Source organism: Protomyctophum parallelum (genome assembly GCF_964188405.1).
Source record: "Protomyctophum parallelum genome assembly, chromosome: 10".
Classification (NCBI taxonomy): domain Eukaryota; kingdom Metazoa; phylum Chordata; class Actinopteri; order Myctophiformes; family Myctophidae; genus Protomyctophum; species Protomyctophum parallelum.
In genome coordinates this window covers 18,901,018-18,927,314 of record NC_139704.1, presented here as the reverse complement: position 1 = coordinate 18,927,314, position 26,297 = coordinate 18,901,018, and the positions used below count along the sequence as shown (strand labels likewise).

Below are 26,297 nucleotides of genomic sequence, written 5' to 3'. Positions count from 1 at the left end.
CGAAAAACTGTTTCATGTCTAGGCGCCCCAGAATATGTATTTTGGCCGCCGATGCCTATCTGAAAATAATAATGTTTGTTATTCCAGGGACACTCCCTCCCCCGACCGGAAGCAATGATTTGTGTTAAAAACATTCGAAAGAGAATGAAAAAGAGAGAATATATTTTTCAACAGCTAAAGTTTTAAAATAACGGTTAAAGTGGTTAAAAGATATAAGATGCGTCCTAAATAAATAGGTTAATCACTTTTTCAATCTGGTATCTCTGTTCTTGCAGAAGGTTAGCCTGTTGTTATATGATGACATGAACCAGAATAGGGACATGGGGTTAATTTGGTTAAGTGGTTAAACCTACCAGCGTTAGACACTGATGAGGTGGTGGTGGTGGGGGGGGGGACTCGTTACATTTTTAGCACATTGTCCTCAGGTGCACTTTCACACTCTCAAACCAATGAATGGCTTTAACCCATTTAGACCTGAGGACAATTCTACAAATGTCTTCTAAATCCTAACCGTTTTCTGAAAAACCCATGTTTCTTTGTCAGTGGTTTTCAAAATATTTCATGTCAAGGACTCCAAAAATTATATGTAATTGGCCGCCGACCCCCATCTGAAAATATGTTGTTCCAGGGAACCCCCCGGAAGCAAAGATTTGAGTTTAAAACATTCGCTCTGAAAGAATATATATTCAAATATTTGATTTTTCAGAAATAGCAGACATACAAGCTTGTAGCGCGGCGCTATGAGCTTGTAGATCTGCTATTTTTCAATAGCTAAAGCATGACATAATGCATAAAACACCAGGGGGTGGAGTTTGTATTTGTCTGACTTGTAAAACTCATGAAGCCATCTCAAAATTAAATGTATAACTAGGGCTGTCAAACGATGATTTTGTTTTAGAACAAAACTGAGATCCGGGCACACTTAAAGGTTAAAAAGGAGGAAAACTTTATTCAACAGACATGTTTCGACCTATACGGTCTTCATCAGGGCTACCGTATATATGTCGTTGAATAAAGTTTTCCTCCTTTTTAACCTTTTAAGTGTGCCTGGATCTCCATTTTGTTCTATAGATGTTATCCCGATTGATCCCAGGATCAATTACTATTTTTACATTTTGTATACCTGCACACCTCCTGAGCACCTGGTTGCTTCCTTGCCTCTGATGAATTATTTTAATCGGATTAATCACAGCTTAAAAATGAATTAATCATGATTAATCACCATTTGAACTATGTCCAAAATATGCCATGTTTTTCTGTATATTGTTGTGGGAATGGAAGGATAAATGACGGATGGCAGATATATGCGTTACATTTTTATTATCTAATTTCACAAATTGATTAACTCGATTAATTTGACAGCCCTACTTATAACATAGGGGAGACTTGAAAACAATACCTGTTAGCAGATGATGTTTCATGATGTGTAATCACCGTCACTGTGTCGGAACTTGCCCGATTGTCTAATCATGTGGATTCTCTGTATCCACATGGGGAAGGCAGGCATGGCTCCCATGTAGACCTCCCACTTCATGTCATCTATGACATGTCTATGACCTATGGACTCCAAAGCTGGGCAGGGTCTTTAGCCCGGTAAGAAAGAGCCCCAGTGACTTAAACTTATACAATTAGTGTAAATCTGAAAATAAAACGAAAAATAGTGGAGGTATTCTGTGTGCGCATGACATTTGGCACTAATTGGTCCAGATTCACCACACACACACACACACACACACAGTGTAACTCTGTCACTATTCAGTATCGCTCTTTACGTAAAAAACAAAGTGTGACGGCGAGCCATTGGTCTGTCCTTGGCCCAACCTCCTGCAGCAGTCACACTGCTGTTTAACTAGAGAGAGGGGAAGAACCTTGGACTTGAATCCCCCTTCAGCTGGGCTGAACAGAAGGCAGGCGCTGACCGCCTGCTGCTCAATACTGTACAGTAACAGGCAGCTACAGCATGCTTTTGTACAGTAGCTTCTCTTCTGATTATAACACAATACAGTTGATTCCCTAGTGTTATTACTATTATTATAGGCTAGTAGGCTACGTCTTTGTCATTTCAACATCAGGAGGTGTGTGTGTATGTTGAATTCAGTTGGTGAATGCACTGACTTTATAAAAAAAAAATCATTCCTAATATAACATTTTAAGCCATCAAACAGAATGATTGATAGGACTTTATTTCTAAATAATGACAGTATGTGATTGGACGGCCTTATCGGAGCAGACCATGTTGGATCCTCTACCTCTCACCCAGTCACATGTAATCAGTCACGTATAAAAACCAATAGTGGCGCTCCACTGCAGCGCTGGGCGAGGCTCCCTTTTCTACCCCATTGAGACCTGAGACCACATTCTACAAATGTCTTCTAAATCATGACGGTTTTCTGAAAAACCTATGTTTCTATGTCAGTGGTTGTCAAACTATTTCATGTCAAGGAGCCCCAGAATTATCTGTAATTGGCCACCGACCACCATCTGACAGGGACCCCCCCAGAAGCAAAGATATGAATTAAAAACATTTGCTGTGAAAGAATATATATTCAAAGATTTGGGCCACATTTTCACGATTTTTCAAAAATAGCAGATCTACAAGCTCATAGCCTGGCATTCAGTGCTGCGGGGTGTTGGGTGGGTGGGTGTTGGAAGATGCTCTTTTGCCCTGCCTTTTCCAATTGTATTCTGCCATCACTGAAGTCTATCCTTGGAGTATAGTGAATGTACACAGAGCAAAGAGAATAAATTCTGATCCTTAGTGTCACGTGAAACGTCTATATATATATATATATATATATATATATATATATATATATGAGGCTATGTGTGTGTGTAGGAAGTTGGGAACAAGCAGCAGTGGGGGTTGTAGATGTGTATTCCAGTCCTTGCCTCAACGCCTACTTGCTCACACAGCCCACATACTCACCAGAACACATTGTGTGTTCTTCTCCTTCACCCATTGCTCACTCAGATTTATATGTTTGAGTGGTGCTAGCCTCTCCCAACAGTGACTTTGTGTGTCTGTCTGGGCATGACCTATTGACCCCTAGTGAGTACTAAGGAGGGGTCTTTACAACCATCCTGCTTAACTGTACTTGACTCCTGATTGGGACCAGCCAAAATCTTACAAGATTCTGAATCTTGCCTCCTCCAAACAGTAAAACACTGACCAACTTGTCTGTCCACATTACTACAGTACTAGTACCTACTAATCAATATCATGATATATCACAATCGATATACTGGCACACCCCTATTAAATAGATAGTAATAACGTGGGATTTTTATGCATTATTATCTCTCGAACTACAGTGTAGCATCCACTTTGAGCCCAGTCTATGATGTCCCTCATCTGTGAAGACAGTACTATGACATATCATGAGACAGATAGTTGGATACAAAACAAGATTCCTGGAATTTACATACGGGAGAGATTCCTGGAACTCATAGTTAGTTACTGTAGGTGCAATATCCATTAAGAATGCATGCGGGCCTGTTCTGGAGAACTGCAGTGTACTCATCATCACCACAAAGCTTCCATTAGAAGAACATGGTATCGTACCATGCAAGGTTGAGACTGGCATGACCCTCCTGCTCCAGTGCACCGTTACGGGTGCACTGCCTGCCCCTTTCCTGATGCTCCGCTCACATATCCGGCGCCTCCTCCAGCTCATGGTAGCCGTCCATGCAATGCAGCATTTGCTTGCTCTGCTGGCGTTTGCAGCGTCTTCTCCACCCTCATGTTGTCGGCGTCCCTTGTCCGACACTCACTGCACGCTGCACTGCACGCCTGCATCATTCTGTCCCAAGCTAGGTGTGCACCTCGTGCTTGCTTGTCTCAGCTGCACGTGCATCCGCTGCCCACTTGGCATGGCTATCTTTAGACGTGTTTGCATTGACGATAATATCCCAAACTAGTGACAATAGCAGATGTACAAGCTCGCTTGTAGATCGGCTATTTTCTAATAATATTAGAATAATCTTTCATGTATTAATTAAATTCATTTGAAAAGGAAAAAAACTTAAATTATTCCAAAGTTTTCAGGAGTGGCCCGTTTTGTACAAAATGCTGCACATGTCCTGCTCATCCAGAATTCTATCCTCCGAGATTCTAAGAGTGACCTCTGCATTTCCTCAACAAAATTGTTGGAAAAAAACAAACAAACAAAAAACATGTTTATATTACTCCAGAGAGTCCAGAATTGATGCTACGTTTCAAGTGGGTACCTATTCTACCACCCGAGAAGGCTTCAAATCCTCATGATCCTTACTGTCCACACTGAAAATGATCCAATCAGATTTGTGTATTCAGACATTGCTAACCTACATCAGGCTTCAGTGTCCGTGTCTAGACTGACACACAGCTGTAGAGAATAGATTAGATTTGAATCGTATGTTGAACCACAATGCTCACAATGTGTTGATGTAGCTATTTTAACTATTCAAAAAATGGTAAAAAAGGCAAAGTAGGGATAAGGGCTTTAGCATGGACGAAAATAGAGCCCATAGTGAGTGTCTAGGGGGCTTTGTCAGAGTGAGACATGTTGTACATTCTGTCTATTGTGCCCATATATGAAGATCTCTAGTCTGTATCTGTCTGTCTACCTGTGTCCTATTTATGGAGATCCCTGATGTCATCATTAGTAATAGTATATTATCGTTAGCCTCATAGGATAAATGCCTAAGTCATTTTTTGGCGAAATTGAGATTTCTGCATACAGGTGATCTCCTGGGGCTGCTGCATCGTTCTGGATCATCGCCTATGTCCTCAGCCAATCACAAAGCTCACAATCTTCAAAAATGATGATCTGCCTAAGTCACTTGTGTGATTTGAGCATTTTTACGTTGCCGCCTAACTCACTTTGTGTGACTTGGGCATTTTTACATTGCATACACAGCAAACAACAGTTACTCTAATAGACCCCCAGGTGTTTAGTATGGAGTTAACATTACTCTAACAGACCCCCAGGTGTTTAGTATGGAGTTAACATTACTCTAATAGACCCCCAGGTGTTTAGTATGGAGTTAACATTACTCTAATAGACCCCCAGGTGTTCTGTATGGAGTTAACATTACTCTAATAGACCCCAGGTGTTTAGTATGGAGTTAACATCACTCTAATAGACCCCCAGGTGTTTAGTATGTAGTTAACATTACTCTAACAGACCCCCAGGTGTTTAGTATGGAGTTAACATTACTCTAACAGACCCCCAGGTGTTTAGTATGGAGTTAACATCACTCTAATAGACCCCCAGGTGTTTAGTATGGAGTTAACATTACTCTAATAGACCCCCAGGTGTTTAGTATGGAGTTAACATTACTCTAATAGACCCCCAGGTGTTTAGTATGGAGTTAACATCACTCTAATAGACCCCCAGGTGTTTAGTATGGAGTTAACATCACTCTAATAGACCCCCAGGTGTTTAGTATGGAGTTAACATCACTCTAATAGACCCCCAGGTGTTCTGTATGGAGTTAACATTACTCTAACAGACCCCCAGGTGTTTAGTATGGAGTTAACATTACTCTAACAGACCCCCAGGTGTTTAGTATGGAGTTAACATTACTCTAATAGACCCCCAGGTGTTCTGTATGGAGTTAACATTACTCTAACAGACCCCCAGGTGTTTAGTATGGAGTTAACATCACTCTAATAGACCCCCAGGTGTTTAGTATGGAGTTAACATCACTCTAATAGACCCCCAGGTGTTCTGTATGGAGTTAACATTACTCTAACAGACCCCCAGGTGTTTAGTATGGAGTTAACATTACTCTAACAGACCCCCAGGTGTTTAGTATGGAGTTAACATCACTCTAATAGACCCCCAGGTGTTCTGTATGGAGTTAACATTACTCTAACAGACCCCAAGGTGTTTAGTATGGAGTTAACATTACTCTAATAGACCCCCAGGTGTTTAGTATGTAGTTAACATCACTCTAATAGACCCCCAGGTGTTCTGTATGGAGTTAACATTACTCTAACAGACCCCCAGGTGTTTAGTATGGAGTTAACATTACTCTAATAGACCCCCAGGTGTTTAGTATGGAGTTAACATCACTCTAATAGACCCCCAGGTGTTCTGTATGGAGTTAACATTACTCTAATAGACCCCCAGGTGTTCTGTATGGAGTTAACATTACTCTAACAGACCCCCAGGTGTTTAGTATGGAGTTAACATCACTCTAATATACCCCCAGGTGTTCTGTATGGAGTTAACATTACTCTAACAGACCCCCAGGTGTTTAGTATGGAGTTAACATCACTCTAATAGACCCCCAGGTGTTCTGTATGGAGTTAACATTACTCTAACAGACCCCCAGGTGTTTAGTATGGAGTTAACATCACTCTAATAGACCCCCAGGTGTTCTGTATGGAGTTAACATTACTCTAACAGACCCCCAGGTGTTTAGTATGGAGTTAACATTACTCTAATAGACCCCCAGGTGTTTAGTATGGAGTTAACATCACTCTAATAGACCCCCAGGTGTTTAGTATGGAGTTAACATCACTCTAATAGACCCCCAGGTGTTTAGTATGGAGTTAACATCACTCTAATAGACCCCCAGGTGTTTAGTATGGAGTTAACATCACTCTAATAGACCCCCAGGTGTTTAGTATGGAGTTAACATTACTCTAATAGACCCCCAGGTGTTTAGTATGGAGTTAACATTACTCTAATAGACCCCCAGGTGTTTAGTATGGTAACATCACTCTAATAGACCCCCAGGTGTTTAGTATGGAGTTAACATCACTCTAATAGACCCCCAGGTGTTTAGTATGGAGTTAACATCACTCCAATAGACCCCCAGGTGTTTAGTATGGAGTTAACATTACTCTAATAGACCCCCAGGTGTTTAGTATGGAGTTAACATCACTCTAATAGACCCCCAGGTGTTTAGTAGACATGTATTAAAAAATGCCTAAGTCACAGATTATTTTCTTGAAAATGGCCTAAGTCACTTTTTTTTGTTATGGAATGACTCTCATGTTTATCTTTTTGTAAAAAACATTTTGTTAACCCCTCAGGAAACCATTGTAAAAATCTGCATTAAAAACTCTTACATACTTGCGAGAAAATGTGTTTTTCCTTATTATCCGAAAATCATAAAAAATGACTTATGCATTTATCCTATGAGGCTAACGTTATGTGATACCATGCATATTGGCATTCCCATATATGGGCATATTGTTTGCATCAGTGGTTAATCTGGACAACTGGGTATCCATTTATGGACATATGCGTCTGCCGGGCGGTTTTGGACAACTACATATCCAAAAGATGAGATATCCCAGTTTTGTTTATGTTTTGTCTGAGTCGTGAGTGACCGTGGCCCAATTTAATATAGGATAGCAATCTTTTTTTATTTTATTTTTTGGTAACCACTTTTTCCCTACGGCAGCAGAGGCAGCCATGCACACACAGCAACAACTTGCTCGCCCGGAGCTGTTCTGATTTCAGTCATGGGTGGTTATTTTCTTCATCGGTTTAGCGCTTTTCGATATTTGCTTTAAACAACCACAGCGCACGCGCGTGCGCTGTGGTTGCACACGCACGCACACACACACACACACACACACACACACATTCATAGGTTCTGTATCGAAGATGTCTTCGTATGAATTATAAGGCATCCCTGACAAAATGTGGACAATCCTCACTTGAAGTGGTTAACAAAGAATACAAGTTAAAATGTATTTAAAATATAGGGAAAATAATTGGGATTCAAAATTAGCCTTACTGGCAGTGTGCACAAGAAAGTTGGCACACAGACATTGGAATTTCTAGATAATCGGATTCATTGCACTAGATTTTAAATAAGATGTCACGAATCACGATAACGTATCAAAATACAGCACACAACTGATATTACTGATGTTGCAGTGCCAATATAGCCTCGCGTAGCCACTGCGTGAATATGGACATTAGTCTCGTCCCTCTCAGTGTTCGATTTCTTTCTGCAATGTCCCACGCCATATTTGCATACTGGGCCCTGGTTGGTTTGGTTATATAGCTTGGTTCCAGAAGAATCTGGTTTGGCTCGTCACTGCTTCGGCTGTGAAGTCCTCTTCTGCCTGGGGCAATATGCATTGAGAGGGGCCAGACTTAATCTGCCTGGGGCAATATGCAATGCATTGCAAAGGCAGATGAAGGCTGCATGGCTATGCAAGGCTAGTACTGGCCTACTGCATACTGATACTAAATGAGTATGGGTATTGGGTACAATTGTTTTGTGATGTCGCACACGGTCGTCTATATTGATATAGAAAAAGGATATGTTGTTATGTACAGGAAGGTTCTATTTAGTATTCATATGGATATCTGTACTGTCCAGGTAATGGTAATTCCGACTACGTGGCTGTTGTGGTTAGGGACAGGGTTAGTAATGTGGTGAGTCGGAATAGCAGGCTTCAGAATGCCGCTTGTGTGTAACCCCTACCAGGTAACGTGTCAGGTAACGTCTACCTGACAGTCTGTTTTCCAAACACTGGGTCGGGACCCATTTGTGGGTCGGGGATGCGGACACATTTTTATGGTTCTATATATATATATAATATTATTTTAAAAGAAATTCAAAAAACATTCCCCCAAGCTCTTCTTGCATGAATAATTAGTAGTACAAGCTCACAGCACTTCGCTTCGTGCCGCGTTGTGAACTTGTAGATCGGCTACTTGCTGCTAGTATGCCAGACATCTAATCTCTCTTTTGGGTCACAGGCTAAACAGTTTGGGAACCACTGCTGTAACGCATGATAATTAAATTCAGGGCAAAGACCTTTTAGCAAGTGGGAGCAAAGTCGATGCTTGATGTTCAGGTGGAACGAGGGTGTGGTGATTAATCAGAACAATTAGGATTTAGTCTCACCACCTTTTATATAATTAAATTAAGCATCCCTGCAGTTGATAAACCTGTTTCAATAGGTCCTCTGGGGCTCCGTTGTGTAACAAAAGAACCAGGTTTTTCTTTTGTTTGTTTGTGTATACATACAGCAAAGTATCAGTCGAGCTTAACTCGGTGTAAAAATGTACCTTTTTAAACATTTGGACCGATTCTAAGACACTGGTCGGTCAGTAGTTTGAACTGTGTTAACGTTGTTAAATAAAGACCTCACCGTTGCATCACTCCAGGGGTCAATGTCTGTTCCTTCAGCTCGGCACATTGTCCCTCTGGCTGACACATTCACAGTCCAAAGATTGTCTCTGCCATACATTGTTGTTGTTGTTGTTTTCTAAAATATGGGCACAAATTTAAGCGCAGGGTCCCTGCCTGTTTCCCTACCCTGCTTGTGTCATTTGAACAGTGGTGGAAAACTGCTTAAGTAAAAGTATCAATACTGCAATGTAGAACTATACTCTTTTGCAAGTAAAAGTAAGGGCATCAAAATGTACTTGGAAGTACCAAAAGTAGAAAGTACTCATTGTGTGGAATATCCCATTTCAAGTTTTCAAACGTAGTGCAGTAAAAGTCCAAGATGTAGTGGAGTAGAAAGAAGTGAAAGTATTGGAAATTGGAAATACTCAAATAAATTACAGATACTTGAAAATTGTACTTTAGTACAGTGCTTAAGTAAATGTACTTAGTTACTTTCTACTGCTGCATTGGAATGGAATTGTATCTGGGTCAAATCTGGACTCTGTCAAAGCATTAATCTGTCCTTGAGAATGGCACAAGTATTAACCCCTGTCCTTCTCAGTCCTTTTTCTATACCGTGTGTAAACGCTGGCTTCAACTGCTCGTACAGGAAAGGCCTCATTGTTGTCTCCACCAGGCCCACGGCGTGGCGAGAGAGTATGTTTTGCACTCCGTCCGTGTGTGTGTGTCCGTCTGTTGTGAGACTGTAGATCTGGTATTTTGTCTACATATCTACTCGCGTGCGTGTGACTAAATAATGACTGCATTGGAACACAGGTTATTTTTTGAGGGGCCCCTCCAATGGCATGGCTTTTGAAATGACATCTTATGGAAGCCATCGTTTGCCAGCCAAGTCTACGGACTTTTAATGTTTGTTTAGACACCAAATGATGACGCGAGACGTCATGTGGCCAATATAAATATATCTTGTGACTGATTTCGTATTATACAATGACTCACTGCATTCATGTCTCCTAACGTATATAGTGTGTTATACAATGACTCACTGCATTCATGTCTCGTAACGTATATAGTGTGTTATACAATGACTCACTGCATTCATGTCTCCTAACGTATATAGTGTGTTATACAATGACTCACTGCATTCATGTCTCCTAACGTATATAGTGTGTTATACAATGACTCACTGCATTCATGTCTCGTAACGTATATAGTGTGTTATACAATGACTCACTGCATTCATGTCTCCTAACGTATATAGTGTATTATACAATGACTCACTGCATTCACGTAACGTATACAGTGGCAGTGAAACTGCATTGAAGGAAAGTGACTGCCATATATACGCAGGCTTCTAAAAGTCAAAGTCAATTTATTTCTTTTGGACATACAAGGTTTTCTACCCGACAACAGTGACATCGTCGCGTATAAAGCACTGAATTACCATCTGTGTATGTACGAGAAAGTGCTCTGACAATAAACGAGCCGTCCTGTTGACCATATGCACACCGCGGCCATCTTGCCATATAAGTTAATGGCAGGGTGGTAACTACAATTTAGGCATTTAGCAGACTCTCTTAATCCAGAGCGATTTACATTAGGCAAGAACAAAAAAACATGGCAATACATCGCATACATAAAAAGTAGGAACAGTGGAATCTCTATATAATGAAACTATACATATAAACTATACATACAGTAACAATATATAGTACTATACTATGCAATTCTAGTGCTGTCTACATGATCACATGCTATAAGTCTGTATAAAATGCTATCTAAGTCTACAAGAGTGCTATCTAAGGGGCTAGGGTAAGTGCTACGGGCCATGATGGAGTCTGAACAGGTGGGTTTTCAGACTACGGCGGAAGATTGGCAGTGAGGCTGCAGTTCTGATTGTAATGGGAAGTGCATTCCATAGTTCCCATTGACAGCCTATGCATCCAAACAGAAAAGTCCTATCTGATTTGCATTAAACAACGACAAACTCACCAACATTGCAGCTGTACAAAAATCTTGAATTACCCACTTTAGTGAAGTGTTTGCTTCATAACAATGTTATGACCTACTTTCCGTCCTTGCAGGTGATTATTTTACAAAGTGTTGCCGTTTTGGAAGTGCTCGTTAGGTATCACTCAATGACCCTGTGTGCCACCTGTTTTGAATTGGCACATGCAACGCAGGATGTTTGCTTTAATGACAACGAGCTTTTCCAAACTCTTGAAGGCAAGATGGCCACCTGTGCAGGGACATGCAGAGAGTGTTAGAGGGGCAGGGGCTGAAATATAAAGAGGGCACTTTTGGACAAAAATAGCAGATCTAGTATCTACAAGCTCTCAACTGAGCGTTTGTAGATCAGCTATTTTCGGGGCGCAACCCAACACTCTTTAGCTAGTGGAGATGTATGGTGTACGACCTGGATTTCTAAACAAATTTGATCAAGGCAAAACACTGTCTTCAAGTTCAGGAGACTTCGGGGGAAAAAAGCAATTCTCCTGAATGCTGGCATGGAAAAGGAGTGGCATTTGCATTTCTTTCACCATAGTAAACTAAATGCTGCAGTCGTGGTCTGGAAAGGGCAGTTGTTTGTTTTACAGTAAAAGACCAGGGACTGAAGCCCTCGTTGATGTCTATGTATGCACGTCCCTGTACCTGTGGCTCATTAGTGTGTCGTTGTTTGTCTCCCTCCCAGGACGCGTTGAAGCCATCGTTCACCGTGGCCAGTCTGCCGGGCGGTGCCAGCACTGCCCAGTCCACGGTACCCACCGCCTCCACCACCATGCAGGTGAGCAGCACCACCTACATTTTACTTAAGTACAATTTTGAGTCATTTGTACTTTGCTTGAGCATTTCCAATTTACATTGCTTTTACTCGTACCCCGCTACATCTGAGGCAAATATTGCATTTTTACTCCACTACGTTTTGTTTCAAAGTTTTAGTTACTATGGAGATTTAGATTATTATTACAAAACATATACCCTAACCATTTCAGCCCTATGTACATATCAGCCATTTGAAAATCTAGCCGATCTACAAGCTTGCAATGTGTCGCAACGCATTGTGAGCTTGTAGATCGGCTATGTTCAGAAGATCTTTGAACTTGAACTGGGACATTCTGCATAGTGAGCACTCTCTACTTTTAAGTACATTTTAACGCCAATACTTTTGTACTTTCCACTCAAAGTACATTTTGAATTCCGGATTATTGTTCTACATTGCCGTATTGATCAGAGTTGTTTTTGGCAGCAAATTTAGATTTTAGTTTTAGTCATAGTCACTTGAATAGTGTCTTAGTGTTAGTCTAGTTTTAGTCGACTAAAACTACAGTTGATTTAGTGAATTTTGGCGGGCCTTGATGCTGTCGTAATGAAAATAGCCGATCTACAAACTCACAACGTGTCAAGCTGCGTCACGTTGTGATCTTGTAGATTGGCTATTGTCAGCATGCAACCAATTGTAAAATGACTTATGCTGGATCTCTTATCCACTAGTTCGACTCCCTTCCTAACATTTTAGTCTAGTTTTTATTTGTTGACGAAATTGTCAGTATATTTAGTCTTAGATTTAGTCATCATAGCTTAGTTTTCATTTGGTTTCCATTTAGTTTTCATCAGTGAAAAAAGGTAGTCGACAAACATTTTCCGTCTTAGTTTTAGTTGACGACATCAACACTGGTATTGATACTCCTGTTTCCCCCACCATGCCAGGTGAGCAGCGGTGCGTCGTTCCCCATCACCAACTACCTGGCGCCCGTGTCGGGCAGTGCCAACGGTACCGTCCTCAAGACCACCGGCGCCTCCTCGGGGGTCATGCAGCTGCCCGGAGGCTTCACGTTCATGCCAGGTAACTGAGGGGCGAAGGGAGGAAGGGGGGGGTCTAAATGCACTGTGGGTCAGCTCGGGACCCGTTTGTGGGTCGTGGACCGTTTCAGTTTTGAATTATTATAATAAAAGGTCACACCTGTGTGAACCGTAGAAAAATGACAGTTGCAGTGTGGGGGTCCCCAGAGGGTACCCGGAACCCCCAGGAATGCGCCCTGGAGGGCGGCCCGGTTCCGGCGAGCAAAATGACAGAGTACCGTGTTGCAGCTTTTTGTGCTCGGACATACAAACACAGAGACATACGGACGGACGGACATAGCTCCGTAATGGAGCGGAGGCACCGCTCAAAAATAATACAATGCTAAAGTTTTCATGAAATAATACCAAATGAAATGTATTCCTTGAATAAATAAAAGAGAATTTTAAGGACTTCCATGAATTTAGAAAACAAATGTTTAAGAAGTAGTGAAAATAGCCGATTTTCACTACATTTGGTTTCGTCTCCCAGGGGAAACGTCCAATCTCTTTTTTGAGTCTCGACCTGAAATGTTTGGGAATGTTTGGGAACCACTGGACCAACAAGGGTCTCCATATCCCCTCTGTTTGGCAGAAACCTTGTATCGCCATGTTTTCAATATAATCATTTTCATATTTCTTTCCTTCATAAATCAATGCCCTACTACTTCGTTGTATGAAAGCGTCACACAAAGTAGCGGAAATAGCCGATCCACAGTACACACGACACATTGTGAGCTTGAAGGTCTTCCATTTAACAAAACGTTCCCTCTGTGGGCTTAGAAAATATTGAACTGGAAAGTATTAACTTAATTAACTTGTGACTAAATAATAACTACATTGGATATGAAGTTCGAACACAGGTTATTTTTATTTCCTGTAAGGTAATCGTTTTAACCCTTTCTAGACAGGAACCCCTTTTGGTGTTTCAACTAAGCATTATTTAGCTATTGAAAAATAGCAGATCTACATAATAATAATAATAATCTTTATTGTCCCGAAGGATATTCATCTTCACAGGTCTGTTCAACACCAACAACAAAAACAGCACATAGTACAGAAAAACATAACGCCAAGACAAAAAAAAACATTAGTTCCCCAGTGTGTACAGAACCATCCTATCGGCGGGGCAGTTTGTTTAATGCTGCAATGGCTGAGGGGACAAAACTCCTACTGAAACGAACCTTTTTCCAGGGTAAGGTTCTGTATCTTTGTCCTGATGGCATGAGGTTGAAGAAGCGATACAGGGGATGATCAGTCCTAAATGGGTTAAGGTAGGCAGGCACAGGTCTGTACCTGCCCTGACGGTGACAATGATTATGTTCTGTGGCATATAGCAAAATATGCTTCTATTGTATTTGTATCATTGTGCTGTTACTGTGTGTTCCGCTTGGTTGGAGACCGAGGAGACTCTTGTTAGGGCCGACGACTACGTGTGTTTATGTAAGATAGACGATGTTTTCTACCCCGTGACATGATTAGAATTTGAATGGCACAAAGCACGACCACTTCAGTCCATGGTCTGTGGCGGTGTCCCGAGGCTGTTAACACACCGTGGTGGGAAAAGTACTCACAATAGTACTATAGTGTGTACTATCAAGTACTACAGTACTATCAATACTGCAATATAGAAATATTTGTTACAAGTAAAAGTCTGGAATTTGACATTTACTTGAGTAATAGTACAAAAAGTTAAAGTACTCATTGTGCAAAATGTCTCATTTCAAGTTTTCAAATGTATACAAATCTTTAGAAAATAGCTGACTCCTCTATCGCACGGAACTATGTTTTTTGTGTCCATATCACTACTCCCAAAAAATTGTTCCATGTGATAGAGGAGTCAAAGTCGAACGGAAATTGCGCTAATATTTTAGAAATAGGTAAACAATACAAATTACGCTAGTTTAGTGGATTAATTTACTTTTAATGCGTGGTCCCAGTGCCCCCCACAGAATGACCGGAACTACTTGATATTTCACCAAAACCGGAGCAGAACTCCCACCACAGGACTCAGGCAATCAATTAATACAGTTGCAACCACTATATTAATGGCAAGTATTTCGTATAGCTCAAGTTCAAAACTTGTGAACTCAAGGTCAAGGTAAACTTTATTGTCCACAAGGGAAATTTGTCTTGGGCTTTCACGTTCAAGCCTCGTTCAAGCATCTTAGTTGATGCTGGTACAAACGATTTTTTAAATCTGATGTACTTCCACTTTGGCTCTTTGTATCTTCTCCCAGAGGGCACAGGGCAGAAGTACAAACTCGCCATTTAAAACATGGGTAACATCAATGGCAATTTTTAAAGCCTGTTTCTATCCCTTTTAAGTACAGTACTTAAGTAAATGCACTTAGTTACTTTTCACCACTGGGTTTTACAAACCGCCGGTAACCAGTATTGGACTCAGGCCTCTCGGCCTTTGATTGCCACTGTGTGGGAGAGAGGAATAATTAGGGGAGAGAGGCACACAATGGACCCCGCAGAGAGGCCTGACGAACATGGCCCATAATTAGTCATGAATATTCAATGCAGGGGTTGAATCAGTGACTCTGAAGGGCCCAAATTATAGTTGAGGTGCATTTCAGAGCCAAGCTCCATGACACGTACCCTGAACTAGATGTGACCCCCCCATTAGTCATTAGGTGGACTTCATTTGGGCTGCAAATATCTTTTCAAATCAAATATATCTTTTTAGTGATTATTCAGACACACACACACACACACACACACACACACACACACACACACACACACACTGTTAAGATAATAATCACTAAAAACACACACACACACACACACACACACACACACACACACACATATATGTTTTATCATAATTTGTTAGTACAGCAGTGTCACGTGAAATAGCCGATCTACATCGCAATGCATTGTGAGTGACCTTGTAAATTGGCTATTTTCATAATCTTTTTCAATTGACATACAATTATAAGAGTTGACCATTGTGTCTACATGGGGGACGAGGATTGTTGGGACGGCAGGCTCTGATTTGGGGACCTATTATTTCACAGGGGATATTTATTTACAGGGGCATCGTCACTTCACATGAAACACATCTTATAATACGGCCCTGGCTGTGAGGTTGTCCAATTCTTACATCACACCACACCATTGCGTCCTCACTGGGCTCTGTTACACAAGCGTGAAACTCAACAGTCTTCTATAGGGAATAGACAGTGAGGTAACTTAGCACGTCGCCAGATGTTGTGTGACTTAAACCACACGGAGAGGTGACTGATTTCACACTTCACAGACATGATGCCCCAGATCTTCTGTGCCCTTTTGACAGGCTTCTCTCTCTCTCCAGGCCCCCCCCCCCCCATCTCTCTCTCTCTGTATTTCCCCTTTTTAGCTTTCCTTTCTTCACCCCAGCTACTTTCCTCCCTCCCTCTGTACCAGCCTTGCACCCCCACTTCTCCACACACACTCTCTCTCTCTCTCTCTCTCTCTCTCTCTCTCTCTCTCTCTCTCTCTCTCTCTCTCTCTCTCTCTCTCTCAACCCACACCACCTGTCTGGCACATGGCAGCAGTGCCAGGTGGAACAACACCCTCCTACACTAAAAGCTTCTCAGCTGACAGCTTGAAAGAAAGACCTTTGGTGGAGCCTAAGAGCTTTGTTCCAAGCTGAAACAATGGGACACCTACTGTATGAATTCACAATTAAGTGGTGGCATACATCTCAGCTGTCAGACAGAAACCACCAAATGAAGTATACCATATTTCTTATTTTTAAACAAAGCAATACTACCTCATCAAAGTTGGTATTTTGACGTTATATATTGTCAATTACTTTCATGAGAAGGGGAGAGGTGGTGGAGCTGCTGTCAATCATCATTTATATTATATAATATAGTCTTGATAGTTGATGGCTGCTGTCAATCATCATTTATATTATATAATATAGTCTTGATAGTTGATGGCTGCTGTCAATCAATATTTTCACATATAAAAATGTGTCTGCGAGCCACAAATGGGGGAAACACTGTTTTTTAGGGAATGTCGTGTTGCATTGTAGTGGAGTGTGCACGTCGGCGTGCAACGTGCCTGTGACTGACTGCACGCCTGTCTGTCTCTCTGTGTGTGTGTCCTTCCAGCAGGCACTCCTCTCCCCCCCGGCACCCCCACCATTCCTCTGCACCAGCTGCAGCAGCACTCCCTGGCCCTGCAGGGGCAGCACGGCCAGGCCCTCTCCTCCTCGCAGCACGGCCAGCAGGTGTTCCGCTTCCCCACCGCTGTCTCCCTCACAGGTGACACCCATTATTAGCCCATTCTGACCTGAGATCAGATTCTAAAAATGTCTTCTACATCCTGACAGTTTTCTGAAAAAGCTATGTTAATATGTCAGTCGTTCTTTGAATTTTCAAAAATAGCAGACCCCCACACACACACACACACACCCTCGCTACACACACTCGCTGCACATTGGAACAAGCACACACTGTTTACCTTTCGTCAGAAGCTTTTACATGGCGGCAGCATCGCGGTACAAAGGCACAAATTAAATCCGAAATGTGGATGGCAGAAGATCCACCAAGGACAGCGATCCTGGAATCCGACTTATGGAGGTTTGAAAATCCTCCTTTCAACTGCTTTGCACTGAGACTATATTTACAATCATAGTTGGAACGGTGGGGCGTTGCCATAGAAACCGGACCAATGTTAAAAGCTTCCTTAGGCCTCAACCATTACATAGACATATAGTTGGGGTATGTATATACACGGACCTGGGATATGACGCCACCTAGTGTCGATGTCCGTGTACGTACCTGGGGAAAAACTAGATCTAGTTAACTAGATCTGTGCCAGTCACGAGATATCTTGTGTTTAGGTACTAAACCCAACTGCAGAATCTGCCTATGGCGAGATTTATTGATTACTATTTATTCCAAAAGACATCGCTCATATTTACCGTACAGTAGCTTCTCAGACGCCAGGCAGCGCTCGCCTCCGCTGTGGTCTGTCAATTAAATGTTTCCCCTCCGTCCACTTTCATTAAAAGCCGAGATCTTTAGCTGCGTTTTTCTCTGAATTGAGGCTCTGATTGAGGTGATTGAACAGAACGTCGAAGTTAGGCGCTTAATAAAAATAAATAAGTACTTAGCGGTTACTATGTTAACGCTTCCGATGAAAGCAAAAGCATCGAGCGGCAGATCCGTAATGTCCGATAACTACTTCCGGTTCAACGGGTGAATTTGAACTATTCTGACAGCACAGCGCTGACGGGCTACTGCTGCGCATCACTCCCCATCTCTCTCTCTATCTCCCTCCCCGTTTCCTGTCTACCTACTGTACTATCAATAAAGGCATAAAAAGTCCTAAAATAAATCTTTAAAAAGTATTCATTATTTGTAATGGATTAAATTGATTTGTTCGATTAACTGTTGCACCCTTACACTGCCCCAATTACGCCTGGCGCTAACGTACAATACTTTTGAGACATTAACCATCTTACAGCTGCCGCTGAGCTCCCTCATCGCGTCATCTATCGGAAAGGCCTGTGTCCAAGGACGGTCGTGATTAGGGATGGAGCTCGTTCATTTTTATTAACGGTCACCTTATCGATCAGGCTTATCGAGCCGGATTCTTATCGAGCCCACTATCGGCCATTTTCCGATATTTTGTGGAAAGACGGGAGACAATAAATTCTGAACAGAACCAGTATCTTTTACTATAGGGCCTTCAAATACAGTACTTTTCTAACAGACGGAAGGCAATTGACCTTTTTACCAATAAAATAATATTAAAGAAGGGCATTCATTCATTTACAAAAAAAACCCCCACAAGTTAAGTCAAGAATATGGAGTTAAAGGGGGTTTTTATGTGGGTAATTTGTGTTTTTAGATATTTTATCTAAAAACACAAATTACAGACATAAAAACCACAGGAAGGTGTTTCTTGTCTCCCAAACATCATTAAAATAAGATCTGGTTCCTAAAGGGGTGAAGTGACCCTTTAAGAGGTTACCGGCCAACCACAACGATATAGTACTAATAAAAATGGGTGTATGCGTGGCTGCGTGTCCCCTTCTCTCCAGGAGCAGGGATGCCCCAGCAGCTCCAAGCCATACAGGTCCACCCCACCAGCTCCAACAGTGACAGCAGCCCAGAGATCCACACCTCCACCAACTCCACCGGTACACACACTCGCTCATGCCCTCTCTAAGCCCGTTGAGAGCTGTGGACCCCATTCTACCAATGGCTTCTAAATCATGACAGTTTTCTGAAAAACCTATGTTTCTAAATCAGTAAACCATTTCAGGTCAAGAACCCCAAAAATGATATGAAATTTTGCCGCCGACCCCCATCTGAAAATATGTTGTTCCAGGGACCCCCAGAAGCAAAGATTTGAGTTAAAACGTTCGCTGTGAACGAATATTGTATTCAAAGATTTGAGATTTGTGCCACATTTTCAAGATCTTTCAAAAATGGCAGATCTACAAACTCATAGATGAATGCTGCGCTATGAGCTTGCAAAATAATGGTTAAAGTGGTTAAAAGCTAAAGCCCAAACCACTCCCACACAGTTGTATTGGTGTGGTTGACCTCAAAACGGTTTTGTGCAAGTTGTTGCAACTGGTGTGGTTTGGGCTTATAGTTCCAGCCCAGGTCTTAATGGGCTAAACTGAACGATGTTCGCCATCTGCTGGATGAACATTGCAACAAACCTGTCCTATGTTCCCTGTGTTAAAACTCATTTAGACCTGAGAACAGATTCTACAAATGTCTTCTAAATCATGACAGTTTTCTGAAAACTCTATGTGAAAACTATTTAATGTCAAGAAATTATATGCATTTGGCCGCCGACCCCATCTGAAAATATGTTGTTCCAGGGACCCCCCAGAAGCAAGCATTTGAGTTAAAAATGTTTCCACCACATTTTCGCAATTTTTCAAAAATGGCAGATCTACAAGCTCGTAGAACCCTTTCAACAAGCTATGAGCTTGTAGATCTGCTATTTTTCAACAGCTGCAGTATAACATAATGCTTAAAACCTCCAAGAGAGGTTCCCGCCCAGAATGGGTTAACTTCTGCTCACACGTTTTTCCTCCCACTTCTCCCCTTGCTTTCCTCCTCGTCCGTCCGTCCGTCCGTCTCCTCCCATCAGCGACGGTGAGTCTCCCGGCGACCATCGTCACGTCGTCCGTGCCCACGTCGATGGCGGGCCACATGATGTACGGCAGCCCGCACACGCTCATGTACGCCTCCAGCGCCATGACCGACGGGGGGCTCGCCGTGCTCAACGCCTTCTCCCAGGCCGGCCACTCTCCCATGCAGGTGTCCCACGCACAGGCCCAGGACGCAGGTGAGTTGCCCCCTCCTCTGACCGCCCGCTGGGTGGCTGATGAATGAATATCAACATCCTAATGCATCCTGATACTGGGAGGTCACATGCCCAAACTACCTGTCAGTGGGGAGTGGTGGCTGATGAATGAATATCAACATCCTAATGCATCCTGATACTGGGGGGTCAAATTGTGACAGGCAATTCCTGCTGTCAAAATATGACCCCCCAGTCAAAAAACACTTCGTTTGAAATAGACACTCATGCTTTCCAAGGTGTGATTTAGGGTCCTGAGGATGAATACAAAATGAATATCCTCTACTTTATAAAACAAGTTAGTAAAGTTGTAGACATCCATTATATACACACACACACACGTCCCCCGACGTGTCCCCGACGATACACACTGCAACCACGTTACCATCACTTTACGTCCTAAAGTCCTAACTATTACTCAAACTAGGCCTATATATTTTTAATACATATATTTCACTGTGTAGTTTATGAATTGAACACATTGATAAAGGTCCCTGCTGCGTTTCCAATTGCTGCGGATGACGGCACAGTGTGAAGGCAAACGCAGCGAATTAAATATGCAAAAGGGGATTGTGTTTTGGTGTGAAAAGCACTGTGAATCAATACGTTGTCCTCGACGTGTGTCGCTCGCATACGAATGAAAGAATGCTAACGGTGTTTTCACTCTTGTGTGCATTTCAGGTGCAGTTTCTCAAGTGTTCCTCACGGGTCCACCAGGCACAGTACAGATCCCTGTCTCAGCGGTGCAGCTACATCCAGTACGGCAAGATCTCCATTTTACAAGTGAAACTTTCATATTCCCTTATGCAACCGGCATGCCATTGACCTCACTAAATGCATCCCGGCAGATCACTGGCACAGGGAGGCTCAGGGTTTTGGCCTGGCTCCACTATGTACTGTATGTGTGTGTGTGTGTATGGACGTGGATGGCACCTTGGTTCTGCCTGTGACAAAAACCTGTGCACCAAACAAACAGCTCTGGAGTGTTGCATGGCTAAAGCCTGAGTTGTCGGCGCTGGTGGCATGCACCGAAAATTAGACATTCTACAGTACAAGCACGCCAAGCAATTGTGACGTGAGCTGGTAGATTTAGGTGTGGTGCTATTTATTTGCGGTGGGCGACACCACCAGCGCACAACTGAGCATAAAAGTCAGTCTTCAGGATGTGGTGGGTCTAAATAAAGGCTCATAGTGAATTCAAATGAGTCGTTTGATTTATTTGGTAATAATGATAATGTTGCAGTGGAATGAGAATATACTGAATCTTGTAACTGAAGTCATACAATGTTGTCTGTGTGGTGTGGTGTGGTGTGTTGTGTTGTGTGATTGAAGTACAGCACCATATGAATAATTCATAATTTTTATTTTGATAGACTTTGAGGCAACGGTTGTTTCAGGGAATATATTTATTTGAATTATTCTACCGTTTTTTCTTCTTCTTTCACAGTCTCACTTTTTGTTAATGATTTGACATTCCAAATTAATTAATTCTGGCCTTTATTACAGGCCGTCGTGAATTTGGCATTACACCACTTCAGATCTAACAAGCTCACAGTGCGAGGCACCGAGCTTGTAGATCTGCTAGTTTTGAAGAATGTTTGCTTATAGATCATAAGCAGTGGGCGTGGTTTTCTGGACCCCATAGAGATTTACAAAAATATGATTTTAAGCCTAGAATCAAGCCATCCAGGATCCTAGTGAGTCATGACCATAAAACCTTTGATTCCGCTAAACAAATGGTATTTATTAACACTTATGCCCAGGACGTCCCCACAGGTCTTTATAATTACACCCGTAGGAGGCCCAAGACGTCTTTAGGTCAGAGTTCCCGGACATGTTTTGCGCATCATGCGCACAGCCATTCACTTCCTTGTTTACGGGCCGACAAAACTGTCTATTTTCTCTGAATCTACAATGAACGATATAATATATATTTATTTATTTATTTTCAGCAGTATGGGCTGGTGCCCCAGCCTGCATCCTCCGTGAGGAGGAAGCCCAAAAAACCTTCGGTGAGGCCTTTAGTGGGGCCATTCTAGCAGCAAGCGGAGCCTGCAGTACCACCGTTGGCCAGGTGGAGCCTGCAGAACCATTGCAACTCTAGTATCCACCACTCCTGAATGAAGTGTCTGGTGCTGTGCTGTGCAATGCACAGGTCCTGGTGCTGGGGGTCTGGTGCAACGCACAGGTCCTGGTGCTGGGGGTCTGGTGCAACGCACAGGTCCTGGCTGTACTCCTGGTGAGAGCAGGAGTGGACCTGGTGAGACGTAGGAGGGGCCCGGACTCGAGTCAACCCACAGAGCCTAGTCCCTTCACATGCCAGAATTGTGCACCCAGTCCCGGCAGAGTAGTTCCGGAGTATTCCCAACAGATTGTGTGGCCCTGGTCTTTCCCTAGTGGGTCTGATCGAGGGTAGCTACTGGGACGTAAGTCGGGACTTGATCACCCCCGGCTGGGTTACCAGAGTGAGGGGTATGATGTTCGCGAGACCCGATACCCCGTATGAGGATACGTCCCAGGTGCATCCATGCGATGTATTTTCATTTACAGAATCAAAGGTTTTTGGTCACGATTCACTAGGATCCTGGATGCCCCCACCCTTTGCGTGGGACAGTCCCTCATTTCCAAGACCTTTCAGTGCATCAGTGTTCAAATTGAGACCCTGTCACACATTGTGACTGCCAGGCATCAGTGTTCAAAAGCCCTAATAGTTAGTCCCCTAATAGTCGGCTTTCTGTTGTAAAGCGCTCTCATTGTCTCTTTTCAAATCATGTGTTGATGAATAACATGAGAAATATCCCTCATATCCCCATTATATAGGCTACAGCACCAAGTCAGCCATACCACCCATGACCAAGATTAGTATTTTAAAACAAAATGTGAGACGCCAGAGGGGTTTAATAACACAATGATAGGCAACATTAGGCCTATGGTTGAATATGACATCAAGGCATTTATAGCAACTTAAGCAATAAGTTGCTAACCACACCCTGTCCCACACAAGTGATACTTCTGTCTGATCTGGCCACCCTAATTTTGTTTGATCTGGTCACCCCATGGATGAAAAAACCACCCCCACTGCTATGCTCTATTATCTCTGAGACGCCCCGGAATAGCGACGCTAGGGACTATAGGGTTCATGTGGTTAATCCCATTAGGCATGCACATGCTAACGAGGCTGTGTGTGGTGGGTGTGTTCCAGATGGTGATTGGGCAGCAGTCGAGCGGCAGCAGCACTAACCTGACGGAGCTACAGGTGGTCAACCTGGACGCAGCACAGAACTCTAAGAGCGACTGACCGTTGGACGGTCCAGGGACACACAGATGGACTGACATCTCTATTTATTGATGCCTTCCCACAGAATTATTTTGCGTCACATTCAAGGGCATAATGTGTGGCTGACCCTTGTGAGTATATGTTTTAGTATAAATATATATATAATAGTATATTCGCAAAAGCATAGAACTATATCGAGGTGTTCACTACATCCTTCATTGGAGCCTATTTTCTATACCATAGAAGGTGTTATTTTTTTGTGTGTGAGTGCGTGCGCGTGTGTGCTTATTTTGTGGACAAATCTGTAATGGCTACATACTGCAGGTGTGACAGCTTCACACCAGCCAAAGACATTCATTTGACTGAATGTTTGAGTGTCAGTCAGTGTTTTGTGCACAGCGTGTGCATATCTGGGGTTTGTAAATGGGTGGGGAAATGGATATTCACTTAAGACATTGGAATTGTAAATACTTTTTTTTGTTTATCAAAACCATGTATTTGTAAGCCTGTTTTTAGTTTATGCAACAGCATGTGTTTTTTTTTTCTATGTAGCCATTTTGTATGTACATGCAAATCAGTTGCATAAGGAAAAAAAAGGATTTACCTACACATATGATAATTATGTAAATTAATGTAATATACAACATATGTTCAAGATAGGTTTTCAGTACACTTCATAACAAAATGATAAGAATGCTGAATATTGTATGTTTATGATTCCCTTATTGAAGGATGGGAGTTTTTCCTCAGTGCAAACTGTTACACATTTACAGTTCCATTATTGTCTAGTAGTCCGTAAAGAACCATGAATGTCCATGTATGGAACGACCCTGCAGCATAATGTGAGGCTTCCTCAGGGAGGAATCTAGGAATATTGTGGAGTGCGTCAGACGTCAGTAATGGGGGGGGGAAATGTTGACGGCAAGGACAATCTGTCATTGAAAAGCAACATTTATCAGAGCCTGGGTTTCATCAACACCCAGAAACAATCCAAATACAGTCCCATCTTTGTCCACTTCTTGAAAAGGTACAAACTGTAGTTAAATACTTGAAACTCAAGGTTAATGAGATGAGTTAATACAGTATGGTTAACATGCTGGCAGTCCTTTTGACAAGATCTTGCTTGATTTGCAAATGAAATGTTTTATTGGCAAGGGCTATTTACACCAAGCACAAAACGGTTCCACAAGTAGAGCTAACAATTGGGTCTTTATATTTAACACTTAAGAGATTACATCCTCCCATGATCTGATGGTGTCAAACAACATAAGAATGACAAAGTAATTGCAATGCAAAGCAATGCATTTTACTTCTAAATGCTGGCTGATTTTTATTGCATCATAAACCTGTTGCCCTGCTACGAGTACCAGACTGCAGCTATGAGTGACTTTACTTTCTCTGTAAAGTTAGTATTCACTTCCAAACAGGGCATTGGATAAAACACTGTTCTTCTTATCATAAATAGGCATTAACACTGTAAGATAGTGGTACTGCCACTTCAGTACTGCATAAAGTAAATGTAAGATAGTGGTGCTGCCACTTCAGTACTGCATAAAGGCATTGGTGTTTCTTTGTATGGTGTCTCTCAATCTAATTTCCCGTAGTTTCACTACTGTGACATCACACTGGCATAGGATTTGAATTTTTTTGTATGGATCACAAGATAAATCGATTCGGCAAAGTGATGTTTTCAAGGTGCTTTTGAGAAATATATTTTTTTCCAGTAGAATCCCCTGGCCTCGACTGCAACGCAACCTCAGTATGAACGTCACTGCAGCAATCATTTTTAAGGCTGAACCCAAGTGAGACATGGAGCCTTCTTTCTGCACCACAGTGCCTCTTTTACACGGCCGATTTCAAAAGACACATTCATATCGAGGGAAATGTAATTGTTCATTTTGCAGGCAATTTCACCTTAATTTGGACTTTTTTTGTATGTTGTACTGCCACTTCCCCGGGGACACACGTCTTGTTTTGTGTTACAGGATTAGCAGGATGACTGAGCAGGGAGGACTATCTTGCAGCCAAAGAGATGTGACTGGGTACAATGCAGCCATACCAGCTCATGTTTAGGCCTGTCACAATTATAACATAATCACTTGTTTTGTAATAATGGCTATAATTGTCATTTCCATGTTAAAAATGACATGGAGAAGAAAAAGTGGAAGTAGCGATCTACAAGCTCAAACGACACATTTTGAGCTTCTAGATAGGCTATTTCCACTGTTTATGTAGAAAGTAATTAAATGTTTGTCATATCTGCCCACTGCAACTTGTTTACGATGGCCAAAACTATCATTATGTTCAATGACAAACCGTTAATTGCAATTTTTTGAGTGACATTAATGGTCAAGTAAAATGTCCTAATCGTGACAGCCCTACTAATGTTGCCATTATGTGACTCGCTGGTAAGGGGACATCGTCTTGCTTCACTCATGCCTGATTTGTACTTTAACGCTGGTGTGTGTCTCACACCGAAAATAGCAGATCTACAAGCTCCCAAAACAAAGCGTGGCACGTTGATCTGCTTTCACATGTGTGACACCACGACATGCAATCAAGTGTAACTCAGGATTTAGTCTTTGCATACGCCACCCTGCTCTGTCCATTTTATAGCTGATATTGTTTGGATAATGAAATGGTAAATGTTTGATAGCCAATTTTACATTCATACATCAGTTTCTCCTAAATGATCCAGTGGATTTTCTAAAATATAGTTTTCTGGGAATTTACTGAGTGGTATTAGTCTTTTTTT

At 42.2% G+C, this 26,297-nt stretch overlaps 2 protein-coding genes across 10 annotated transcripts in view; both read left to right on the top strand.

Moving 5' to 3' along the window:
* The window catches only part of LOC310866025 (serum response factor-like), a 43,412-nt gene extending 17,138 nt beyond the window's left edge, over nt 1-26,274 (top strand). For 2 of the 9 annotated variants that reach the window (XM_083775306.1, XM_083775299.1), the window contains 8 exons: nt 11,786-11,878; nt 12,802-12,937; nt 17,043-17,195; nt 18,983-19,081; nt 20,053-20,250; nt 20,947-21,023; nt 22,218-22,277; nt 23,468-26,274. In XM_083775306.1, the coding sequence (XP_083631432.1) occupies nt 11,786-11,878; nt 12,802-12,937; nt 17,043-17,195; nt 18,983-19,081; nt 20,053-20,250; nt 20,947-21,023; nt 22,218-22,277; nt 23,468-23,563 (912 nt within the window). In that variant the 3' untranslated portion in view covers nt 23,564-26,274. Of the gene's footprint in view, nt 1-11,785; nt 11,879-12,801; nt 12,938-17,042; nt 17,196-18,982; nt 19,082-20,052; nt 20,251-20,946; nt 21,049-22,217; nt 22,278-23,467 lie in introns of all 9 variants that reach the window. The other 7 variants (XM_083775300.1, XM_083775307.1, XM_083775301.1 and 4 more) reach the window with 7 other exon arrangements.
* fbln7 (fibulin 7) overlaps nt 1-26,297 on the top strand; it is a 249,864-nt gene that overhangs the window by 219,034 nt on the left and 4,533 nt on the right. The gene's annotated exons all lie outside the window — the stretch shown is intronic.